We start from the raw sequence: 11,784 nt of genomic DNA, 5'->3' as shown, positions 1-11,784 counted from the left end.
TTCACGATTTAGAAAATTCAGCTAATTAATGCGACAAAAATTCTTATAAATCACCGGAAAATGACGCGAAATCGCACGAGTTGCGCGTTTTTTTTTGTTCGCGTCAAAATTTACGGCCCGCTAATTCAGATGATTTCGCAAAATGTGCTGTGGTCCAGAGTTTTGCACTGGGTAGTGTAAAAAACCGCGAAGTTATTTGTTTCAAAATATGTAATAAATATTGGATTTTTTCCATTTAATTACAAAAGAAACACATAAATATGGATCTCAATCACATGGTAAGCCTGGTTCTGAATGAACAAGCAAGAGAAATCAAGGAGATTTTGGCAAAACACTCAATGCGAGAGGTAATATATTTTTTTTTTCTTATTTTGAATTTTTCCGTCAATTGTATTTCACAATATTTTAGAAATACGATTTACTTAACGAAGCAGTTGAAAAAGCTATACCAAACTTTGCACAAATTCTAGAGGCTGTACTCGAAAATACTTCCCGTTGCATGCGATATCAAGTGAGTTTTTTTTTAATTCATTTGCAATTCTCTAAATCTCAGTCTTGTAGGTCATAATTCACTCGCTCAAAATCATCGATTCGGATAAAATTGAAGAAACTCACTTACTGTCCATCTTACCAGTTTTATATTTAAGTTTGAATTACGTAGAGCTTTCCACTTTAACCTTTCTGGCAGACTTTCTTCTATCTCAAATTTGTGATGGATGTTGCAATAAAATGTGGACGGAAATGTTGCCAAGAACCATTCAGATTATCGTTTCTAATGGGTATCGTCCATTCGCCACACCTGGAGACTTGACGATTACAGGATACAATTTTCGGAGCAAAATTGTAGATAAATTGATTCGGAGTAGTAATAAATGGAAAAAATGTGTGATTCCAGATATTGCGTCTATGTTAAAGTAAGATTTAAATTTTATTTTTAACATATTTCAAAATTATTGATTGTTTTTTTATTATTACAGACAAGGCATTCCCCTGACTGAAAAAGAGAGATATTTACTTTTTGATAAGCTGTGCAATTCAATGATCAAACTGGATCCGAGTGATTTGTCTACATTTTCTTACCACTTATTTCAAGCGTCATTATTTCCCAAACTATTTGTTGGCACTTTATTATCCTTGGACAAATATTTTCGTCACTATAATTGGAGCAGAACAAAGGTCCGAGATTCAATGGAGCCATCGCAGCCCTGCGTAATAAATGTTCCCGAATCACGTTTTCGCAGAGAAGAGGATGTCATTATATCACAAATTTTCTTTCAAATGGAATACAACTTTCCCGAAGAAAGTCTCACAAATGCATTGAAGGTTTGTATATTTTCGTCACGTTTGATCTAGTAATTAAAAAACATAATTTATAGGAAATTACGATGAGCCCAGAACTTCTTTTAACACCATTCATATTTGAGGCATTAATCGCTTTGACCAGAATCAATCAAACTTCCGATGCTGAAAAAGTGGCCATGTCAACATTATTGACAAAAACTATGCATGGTGCAATTAAAAACAACTTTGCTGAAATGGACATAAAGAAAAATTCGTTTTTTGTGAACTGTTTGCTAGAAGATTTTCCCAAATGTATCAGCATAGAAGAAATCAGTAGATTGATTATTTATGATAGTAAAAGTGGATTAGAAGTTATAACACCTGGGCTCTTTGGTTTAGCATATTCTTTTTTAAGAATCAAGAATGGCAATCCAAAGCTTTATCACTTGTCTGTTACATTTTTAGTAAACTTCTTGAAAAACAAGTAAGGGTTTTCTACAGAAAAATAGAAAAAACTAAATCTAACAATTTTATTTCAGGCCTTTGTACACTCGAGGTGTTTTTGAGAGATTAATTCGAATGATGATCCGAAATCCAAAAGCTTTACAGTACAGGGATGCTCTTGAATCATTCATATTTTCACCGGACATTGTATTACAACCAATCGATTATCATGATGTTTTGAAAGCGGTATGCTAATTTAAGATTTAATGAAATTTATTTTGATTTTATTTTTTTTTTATCTAATAAGATTTTCGATGATATCGTTTACATTTCTGGAGATTCTGCAGCAAATCTATTGACGATTGTTTTGCCACTGATGAAAAAATCTTCAGGATCAACTGTCCGCACTTTACTTATTGGTATGTTGAGACAAACATTGTCTAGTTGTTGCATAAAAACGCAACAAATGACCGTTTATGGATGCGGATTGGTCTTGAAGCAAATAAAGTACGATGAAGTAATAACTGATTTGAAACCAGAAGACTTGACAATCGCTTACACCATGGGTTATACTCTATGTACTCAAATGACGCAAATGGATGTAGACAATTTGAGTCCTCATGATATGATGACTTTGGAAATTATGGGCATTTTGAGCAGAGCGTTCTGTCTAAACTATGAAGTAAAGGCTTTTATGTACAAGGGATTAAAAAAAGCAGCATTGGAAAATCACAAAGTTCTTCCTCACGTTATCGATTTTCTGAATGAACACCTTAAGAACTTTGTTGAGACTGATCCTGACATAATCTTGAAGTTGGACAAATTAGTGGAGGATAATGTGGAAGTTGTTATAGTGAAAGATCAAATTGGTGTTTTGACTTCGATATTGGTTAGCTGCATCGTAGAAGCTGATTCAAAGAAAATCAAAATCGAAAATGTTTTTCTACGAAACTTTCTTACAAGATCCCTGGACAAAGTCCTATCCATGACATTGAATCAATTCGAAATTGACACTCCCTTCACTCAAAGTAAATACGTTCTAGCCTCTCAATTATTGAATTTCATGGAAGCCATAATGGCTTTCGCCCTTTGGAAAGCGACAGAAAGTAACGGTTATATTTCAAAATTACTCAGAATTTATGGCCATTATTATCACTGTATGGATGAACTGAAGGTAAAATACCTAATTAAGGTTTTTTTAAGTTCAATTCGTCAGTATTATTTTTCTTTTCTAGAAACTTGCATACCCAAAGACTGGAAATAAGCGTAAAAAAGAATCTTGGTTAAAGTCTGTACAAAATATAGAGTCTGTGTGGGACTTTGATACTCTTCTGCGTTTTCTATCAATTTATTACAATGTTGATAACAAAGGACTAAATGAGGATGAAATTAAAAGTTTGCGGACGAGAGAAGATCTTAAAATCAAAGTTTTAAAATCAACAGCAGAATATATCCGCAAAACTAGGGCAGAACCAACATACTTACAGATAAAGAATTCCAGAAGTTATTTTAACACATTGTCCGACATAACTAAAATAGCATTTGACCGTCTTTTCCAGTAAGCAAAATTAATTAACTAAATTAAAAAAAAAAAAAAAAAATCATTTGTGATTGTAGATCGAATGAGGAACTATGCTGTGAAGAAACATTGATGGTTTTTGCTATATTCAAGGAAGGTGTGCAATCATCATCCAGTATGTTCAGTAGAAAACACGAATCGCTCATCGCTAGATTGCCGAATGATGGCGATAAAGATTTTTCAAAGAATGTTTGTCGCATCATAACGAGATTGACTGCTATGATAATAAAACTCTGCGAAAGTACGGATAACAAACAGTTCAACGAAAAATCCTACGAAACGAGATTGTTGGTTGCGGCCATTTCGGTTATTGAAATATTTCTTCCTTACTTGGATGCAGGAACTCCTTTTTGCTTACAAGTTTGTATTAATTTTCAAAATCTGTCATTAATAATTTTTTAAATATTATTTTCTATTCTTTACAGACTTACGAGTTTTTCTTTGAGCTCAATACGGAGTACACAATGAACTCAAAGTCCCTTGCTATAGCTCTGAAAATCCTTTTTGTTTTGCGACAAAAATCTAAACCATTGGGTGAGTATTGTTAGGGTATTCCAAAAGGATTCGATTTGCGTTTCTTTGAAGAAAATTGAAAGGTTAAATTACTACTGTAATTACAGTAAAAAAAAATAATAATTTCTTTACAAATCGTAAGATAGAAATTGAAAACACTTTCATAAAAAACCTTTAAGAATTGTTAATATTTTCGATCAAAACAAAAACAAACGCAAACAAAAACAAACATAATACATACATACAATAAAGGTTTTTAAAAATGTTAAATATATTGTATATTAAAACAGGTGACTTTTTTACAACTGTAGCATCGTTGATAACAACTGAATATGGAATAATCTCTACGAAGACTTATACAGTTACTCCCGAAAGATTTGCACTTAAATCATTGACCAAACACACGTTAGAAGGAGCAGCAGGTCACTTTTTGGTATCATTAAAGAAATATCTGGAACACAATACATTCCTGCTGAAAAAGGCGAATTCTTTGATTTTTCGTCTCACAAAGATACCAGGGCAACGGATCCTCTCCGATCAAATGTTATCCCAAATCAGAGAAATTGAAAAAATGACAATTACTCTGCTTACTTCATTTTGTAAAACAATGCGAATTTTGTCACACGCCAAAATTCCACTTGGAAAAGTAGCTGACGATTATTTTAGAGTGTTGATTTTGCTTTATTCGAATGGAGAGAAACTAGCGAGAATTTTTATGAATCATAACTTGCTTATCCCAGAAGAAATGGAATTCTTTGAACTGAGGTAATTGTTTAAAAGCTTGTTTAAAACAACTTTATAATATTGGTTTGTATTTGATTACAGGGACTTGTGCTTAGCTACTCGAAATCTGACTCGTCCTGTTGCAACATTTATTCTTTATATTGAACATCTTTCAACAGAAGCAATTATTAACGATGAAAAGTTATCGGGTCCTCAAGCAAGGAAAAAAGTCTTAAAAGATTCTCGTTATATTCCTAAGTATGTATACTGGTTTGAAAAATTCAGCATTGAAATTATACGTCTTAGCATGAAAACAAAACAATCATTTAATAAACTCCTTCACTTGGGAATTTACCGTGACTTCCGATTGAAGACCGACGAGTTACGTGATGCAATACAGAAAAGGCGCGAACCATTAGTGGCAGCAAGTCAAAGTACTTCAGATGATTTTGAATCGATTTCAGATAATGAAGATGAACAAGACACAGACAACGATGATAAAGAAAGCGTGAATACTTTTGAAACAAGTGATTCAGAGATTGAAGAGAAGCCAAAAAAAACTCGTTTTGCATTCTAAAGTGATTGAATTTGTAATGACATACAAATACCAAAAATAAATGTTCATAACAAAAAATAATTAATCAACAGCAATTAAAATGAATGTCGTTTATGCAAAAGATTCAAAAGGAAAGGAAGTATTTTAGTGAATGATTTATTCAAATCCTTTGCATGAAATTTAATACAAAAAATTTATATTCAACTGTCTAATATGCGATTTGAGAGAGTCAACTTCCTGTTTTAGCAACAATATTTGAGTTTTAAGCAATGCATTTTCTTGTTCTAGCAGCGTTGCCCGAAATGCAATCTAGAAACAGTAAAATGAAAATCCCAAATGAGTCACTATTCCACATGACATACCTGGTCTTCCCGTAATTTTCTTGCATCTCGAGACTTTTTAGCTGCAGCATTGTTTCGGCGTCGCCTTTCAAAATATTTGGCGTCTTTTTGTTCATTTGGGATGGAGCGTTTTTCACATCTACTTCTTTTGATTATAGAAAGGATCTTTGGATACGAAAACGAAGAACTCAATGGTGCTGTATGAAAAAGGTGTGAGAAATGATTTTTCAATATTTTTTTAAACAAATCTTACAGATATTTTGGTTTGGAATCAAAATGTTATATGACTGGAGTAATTGAAGAGTAGAGAAATTTATTGTTTGATCGGTAAAAGATTCATGTGAATTAATTTTGTCTGAAAAACTCATGACTACTGTAATTATTGAAAAGAAGTTCCTTTGAAGCTAATCCAAAACTACAATAAATTCTGCAGTCAGTTACATTTTTTAAAGTAACTGTTACCTCAAACAAAGTGAAAATAACCAATCATGATAGAGAAATTAGAATTTCCTTTTTGTTTTTCCCACAAGCTCCACCCCTATTTTCATTTACAGTGAACTTGTCTATGTAACTTTTATCGATACGAATTGAATAACTATACTTAATATTATACTATTATTTTTATATTATATTATAACTTTATATACCTAATAATTTTATATATTTGTTAATTTAAAAATTAATAATATGTCTTAATTTTTACAAAACGTTTCACAAAACGTGTTAAAATAAATTTTTGGTACTTAAAATTCTTGGGTTATAAATATATATTTTTTTTTTAGTTTGAAAGAATTAAGGCCGCTCCAAATGAAACTCAATAGTTTTGTCCGATGCCCCATTATAAAAGTCAAAAATCCAATAAGGCAAAACAAAAATAAATAGTGAAAACCGTCCTTAAGTCTATTTTTATATTTTTTCAAGAAATTTTCAACAAAATTTTTCAATTTTTAGTAATTTTTGTATTAAAAATCGTATTTCGACATGACATTTTCTTTTCAAAATATTTTTCATAAAAATTATTGAATTATTGAAATTTGAAATGATATTCATTTTTTTCAATTTTAATTAAAATATTTTTAAATCAAATTTTAATTCACAAAAATCAATGTAAAAAACTGAAAACAACAAAAACGATAATTTTTTTTTAAATTTGGCATTTTGTATGAAAAAAAGTACATATTTCAAATTTTTTTTATTTCACAAATTTTAAACAAAACTATATATAGAGTTTCATTTTGAGCGGCCTAAATTGTTTTTAAATAAAAAACGGAATAATTGAATGTATATCAAATGTTAGATTTCAATGAAGTTGCAGTTGCGACTCTTGATCAAACATTACAAATTGTGAGTATAATTCAAGTCTTTTAACCTTTTGACCATGCAGGTTAATTTCTCTTTTAAATAATGTATGAATGATATGACATAATGACAAAACTCTATATCATGTCAATTTTTCATAAATTTTTGTGATGTATATACCTACCCTTAATTACTATGTGTTACTTGAGCACATGTCGATTTTCTCACATTTTATGACGACAGGTACATATGATTTTCCAACAAAACAAATTAAAAATCATTAGAAAAACAAATAAAAACACAAAACATTACATGTTATCTATTTAACCCTTGACAAAGGCTAACAAATCGTGATTTTGTGTGCTTTAATATACGATGCCATAATTTAGGGAAAACATCCTCATTAGGCACGCAACTGTTAATGTTTTTCATGTAGTTCGATGGAGGAATCTAATACTTTTCTTACCTTATCTTTTTTAGATGGGGTTATATTTTTTTGACACAAAAATATAATAAAAATATAAAAATTAAAAAACCTATTAGTATTTTGTCAAAAAATCCTGGAATTATTGAAGTGTCTTGAGCATTGAAAGATTTACTTTTCAAAAAAATTCCTCAGTTTTTTGGCAAATCGAGAAATTTCATGCCTGAAATTCTTTGGAACGAGTATTTTGAACGATGTAAGGTTCATGAAAGTTGAATTTCTGCTCAAATCTACAGTATTTTGAATATTATACTTACCGCTCTAATTGCAACATATTTTCATCGTCGTACGCTATTCACATCTTCGCTTGTCCTTTGTAAGAACTACGCGCTTAAGCAAAATAAAAAAAAAATTGTGGGATGTATATAATAAACGCAAAAACATGACTTGATATACGCAGTTTAATCGTCAACAAAATTATTTTTATTTCGGTTTTGCTATAAATAACTATATATTTTTTTTATACATGGTTATTAAATTTATCTACTTTTTGTATTTATTCATGACGAATAGCAGTCATTGATATAATGTCAAAATTTGATTGAAATCCACATACAGGTACAAGTGTTATCGCTAATTTTATGTTGATCCTTTCATTATGTAATTTATCTAAGACGTCTCTCAAGAAAAGTGGCGTATGTGAGACATGGTAGAATATTCTAATGTATAGAGTATGTATTTCATTATTTGCATGCAAAACGTCGGGGCACATTTTTCGAATAAAGTAATCAAACACTTGAAGCAGTTGTTCTTCACTCATATCACTAGTTTGTCCTGTTGAATCTACAAGTACAAGGGTTTTAATTATTTTATACAAAAAAAAAAAAAAAACATTAAATTTACAATTTCCAATTGTGCATATTCCTGATGAGCATTCGCTTTCATAATTCCATCTTCTTTTGAGAGAAACAGTGAAGTTATCGATGGAGCAGCCCGTTTCTTCGTCTTGTTATTAATGAAAATATATTAAATATTTATTTAAGGGTGTTTAAACCTTATCTTGTTTCGCGTTTCTCCCATTTTTCTTATCAAAATTAACAATGAAATACATAAATTGTATTTATAGAGGTTTTGAAATACTTTCTCATACTAAATTGAATCAGTCATTTAAATTTAATTTTTTACAAATGAAACTCAATAGTTTTGTCCAAAATTAAAAAAAAATAAAAATATTTTAAATATTTTTTTTTTCATACAAAATGCCAAAATTTCAAACAATTTTTGACCGTTAAATTTCAGCAATTTTTATTAAAAATATCTTTAGAGAAGAAAATTTATACTAAAATACAATTTTGAGTGCAATTTTTTTTTTAAATTGAAAACATTTCAATTTTCTAGAAATTAACTAGGTAAAACAATTTAATCAAAATATAATAATTTTACTAATTCAAACTAGTAAATAAATAATAAAGATAATAAGATAACATTTTTAACTTTTTTATTTTTTTGCCTCACGGACAAAACTATTTAGTTTCATTTGGAGCGGCCTTAGTACATTTTTATAGAAATAATAACCCAGCGGTTTAGATTAAAAAAAAAAACAGAAACAGAAAACGAAACAAAAAAGTTTTTTTTTTTGAACTCCTTAGGCCATTAAATTTAATTATTTCACTTTATGTCACCCCCCCCTCCGATTTTGCCGAAAAAATTCAGGGGGAAAATAAAAATAATTAGAAAAAAAGGAAAATTTTTTACATTTTTTTGGTATTTTTTATTATATTATTTATTATTATTATATTAAGATTATATAAAATATGAACTTAACTTGCTTTAAAAACGCATTATCTATCGAAAATTTGACGAAAAAATTTTTGAGTTACGTGACCAATTTTTTCTTAAATTTTTATTTTGTGAAATTTTATTAAAATTTTGACTTAAAAATTTGAAATAATCGGAATAAAAATTATTTAAATGTGTTCAATTAACGATTAAATTTCAAAAACGTCAAAAAAGCTGTAAAAGAAATTATATATTTTTTTTTTCTCCCCCGGGGGGGGGCCCTTCATAAAAATCCACATGCGACATAAAGTGAAATAATTAAATTCAATGGCCTTAAAGAATATTAGGATATTATTCAAAAGAAACTTACATTCAAATTTATCGTTTCCAAGATGTAACCAAACTTGTAACTCAACCAGTGCATTGCGTGGAAGCCGTTTTACAACCACGTAGTCAATGATGGCATTTGTGCTCTGTGCCTCCCAAACTCTACGTGCTATTTGAATGTCGTTTTGATTCGTTACATAACAGATTCCCTGTAATGTTTTTTTCCCACTATATTAAATAACTTTAAATCGATAAACTAATATAATATATATACCTGTAGAACATCTCTAAGCTTTCCATTCACATTCATAGCCTCTATAATGCGGCTTATGTGCCTCAATACAAGACAACATTGAACATCGATTCCACCATCAATTATTTCTAAGCTACCTGGATTCAATGCTAATAAAGATTTATTTTATTATTAGTCTTTTTACTAATTACAATATTAAATGTTTTTAAAAAAAACTTACCAATCTGCCCAGAAATATATATTATATTGCCTATCTGAAAAATAAAACCAATTTTGAGATTATTTTAGAGATTTTTAGGCCACTTTTGACGCATTTCGAAGTTTTTGTCCTAAAAAAATCTGAATGGGGGTGGAAAACAAATTTTGGAATGCTTTTTGAATAAAATAGAAATTAGACTTTTAGAAATTTAAACTTTTGCGGTACATGATAAAAACTGTGAATTGAAAAAAAAAATTACCTTCATGGATTGACTATAAGGACCTATGTTTGCGGGCGCCCAATGACTTATGCCTTGAACATGTAAAACAGTCTTTCTACTAAAATCGTCTCTTGGTTTGTGTGCAGTTGCTTCAACTATTATTGTGCAGCATTCTGGTAATTCACATTCAACACACACTCGTGTCGGTGGATTTTGAAAGTTTATAATTTTTATGTAGGATGAGTTGATAATGGCGAAATCTTTCATATTTTTAACATAAAGTATTATGTTTACCAAATCTTTGAGTGATGCATTTTCTGAAACAAGCATGCTTTCTAGTTCGCAAAGTCCCTCCGTTATTGCAAGTGCCGGGTCTGTTGAACTGCACTCAATCCCAGAGATAAAAAGCCATCCTTTTTTATTGAGTATTTTTTGCGGCTTGTTTTGAACAAATACTGAATTCCCCACACTAATATTTGTTGTTGCTTTTTCTAATAAGGCACAATTAGATTCTTTGGCATCGGTAGTCGGAAATAAATCCTTTTGAATTTCGTCCAAAATTTCGTTGTCTAAGTTGTGAATTTGAACAAAATCTTTGCTTGTTTTTATTTTGTATTTCGTGGGAGACGTTTTAGGGGCAAGTTTTAACTTTGTGAAATTGATGTATCCAACCGGACAAATGGGATCAGCTGAACTTAAAACCATTTGCATATCTTCACTAAAATAAAACGATCAGAATAAATAAGCTAAAAAGGAAAATGTTATGAGCTCTTACACAATTATGCGTTTTTTAAAGAGAGGACAGTCAAGTGTAAAAGTCTCGTATTCTCCTCCTTCACCGCAAACATTTAATGTATATTTGTCGTGCATGGCAAGAAGATGCGACTTCATTTCAGACAATGATTTCCCAAGGTGATTGGGCATCAGTCCCAGTGCAGCTACTTTAATAAGAATCGCTTCTATTTTACAGTCAATCATTTCTTGTAGCAATTCCGCCTGATCTCGCCGCCACAAGTAGGTTAGAGAGATAAGTTGAAGTCGTTGACAACTAATTTTTATGAATAAATAAATTTTAGAATACAACTTTTTCGATCAAAACGATGATCAAAACTCTTACACATTCTCTACCCTTACTCGTTGATAATCGGAGAGAATTGCACCACATGCAACTCCACTAATATTTTCTTTGTCTTTAATCTCTCTCAATAGGTCAAAGAGGTCTTCTACTTCGTCGTTGCATGTTGGTTCGTATGATTTTCCTTTTTGCAGCGAAGTTCCTATCGAAGGAATTGTATGTTTCAATGGCCCGAAATACATATGAATGTAAGTATGTACCTTCAGTCTCCTTCCTATAGAGAGGCAATTCCATGGCTTCGGCAATTTTTTCAATGCCTTGATGACCCACTGTTTGGTACATGTAAGAATCTAATTCATCTACAAAAAGCGACACAAAGACATTCTTGATAAGGTATAAAATCAATCAACAATAAACAAAAACTTAATCATGCCTTTATCTTTTGGGTGAAGATTAGCCAGAGCAACTATCTATGGAATATGCAAAGAAAAAATTCAATGAGGTAAATATGTAAATAAAAAATATTGAGTACAATGTTAACAAACCTCATGTCCTTCTGCTTGAGCTAGCATAGCGTTATATATCGAATCTTTTCCACCACTTATTAAAGCAACGACACGCATTGTGTTAAAATTAAAAGGGTAACAGGTTCAACAATAAATGATTGTGTCTTCCTAAATCTTGTGAAAATTACTACTTAAAGTTTTTAAAGAGTACAAAACTGCTACAATTTAATGTAAACATCTGAGGATAAGCCAATAATAAAAATAG

The 11,784-nt window shown here is 30.4% G+C and overlaps 2 protein-coding genes across 4 annotated transcripts; one reads left to right on the top strand and one right to left on the bottom strand.

The window, feature by feature from the left end:
* The first annotated feature begins 192 nt into the window (after positions 1-192).
* LOC134827289 (Fanconi anemia group I protein homolog) lies at positions 193-5,182 on the top strand. Of its 3 annotated transcripts, none has more exons than XM_063839872.1 (12): positions 193-347; positions 410-511; positions 562-914; positions 978-1,323; positions 1,377-1,765; positions 1,821-1,971; positions 2,033-2,899; positions 2,961-3,283; positions 3,343-3,664; positions 3,730-3,838; positions 4,108-4,582; positions 4,643-5,182. In XM_063839872.1, exons 1-12 carry the CDS (start codon positions 261-263, stop codon positions 5,115-5,117), a joined length of 3,999 nt encoding a protein of 1,332 aa, XP_063695942.1. In that variant the 5' UTR covers positions 193-260; the 3' UTR covers positions 5,118-5,182. The 3 variants fall into 3 exon arrangements, with proteins under 3 accessions (XP_063695942.1, XP_063695943.1, XP_063695944.1); XM_063839873.1 differs by having other exon boundaries at positions 213-347; positions 471-511; XM_063839874.1 differs by lacking the exon at positions 193-347 and having other exon boundaries at positions 554-914.
* Positions 5,183-7,629: 2,447 nt separating this feature from the next.
* On the bottom strand, positions 7,630-11,774 carry LOC134828168 (uncharacterized). The gene is made up of 11 exons (XM_063841160.1): positions 11,559-11,774; positions 11,447-11,483; positions 11,274-11,372; positions 11,056-11,215; positions 10,714-10,986; positions 9,978-10,656; positions 9,740-9,773; positions 9,541-9,668; positions 9,310-9,475; positions 8,064-8,165; positions 7,630-8,003 (listed from the first exon to the last, which is right to left on the bottom strand). The coding sequence occupies exons 1-11, from the start codon at positions 11,634-11,636 to the stop codon at positions 7,717-7,719; spliced, it is 2,043 nt and encodes a 680-aa protein (XP_063697230.1). The 5' UTR covers positions 11,637-11,774; the 3' UTR covers positions 7,630-7,716.
* Positions 11,775-11,784: the final 10 nt, after the last annotated feature.

Source organism: Culicoides brevitarsis, chromosome 1 (genome assembly GCF_036172545.1).
Source record: "Culicoides brevitarsis isolate CSIRO-B50_1 chromosome 1, AGI_CSIRO_Cbre_v1, whole genome shotgun sequence".
In the NCBI taxonomy this organism is placed as follows: Eukaryota; Metazoa; Arthropoda; class Insecta; order Diptera; family Ceratopogonidae; genus Culicoides; species Culicoides brevitarsis.
Note: the sequence above shows the minus strand (reverse complement) of the source record. Positions and strands in the feature narration are given on the sequence as shown.

Bases quoted from the DNA above. Each gene is read 5' to 3' on its own strand.
- LOC134827289 (XM_063839872.1), top strand. From the start codon at position 261: ATGGATCTCAATCACATGGTAAGCCTGGTTCTGAATGAACAAGCAAGA. The intron at 2,900-2,960 runs GTAAAATACCTA...TTTCTTTTCTAG, and splicing joins ACTGTATGGATGAACTGAAG to AAACTTGCATACCCAAAGAC. The intron at 3,665-3,729 runs GTTTGTATTAAT...TATTCTTTACAG, and splicing joins GAACTCCTTTTTGCTTACAA to ACTTACGAGTTTTTCTTTGA.
- LOC134828168 (XM_063841160.1), bottom strand. From the start codon at position 11,636: ATGCGTGTCGTTGCTTTAATAAGTGGTGGAAAAGATTCGATATATAAC. The intron at 8,166-9,309 runs GTAAGTTTCTTT...ATTAATAACAAG, and splicing joins TGGAAACGATAAATTTGAAT to ACGAAGAAACGGGCTGCTCC. The intron at 8,004-8,063 runs GTAAATTTAATG...TTGTACTTGTAG, and splicing joins AATATGCACAATTGGAAATT to ATTCAACAGGACAAACTAGT.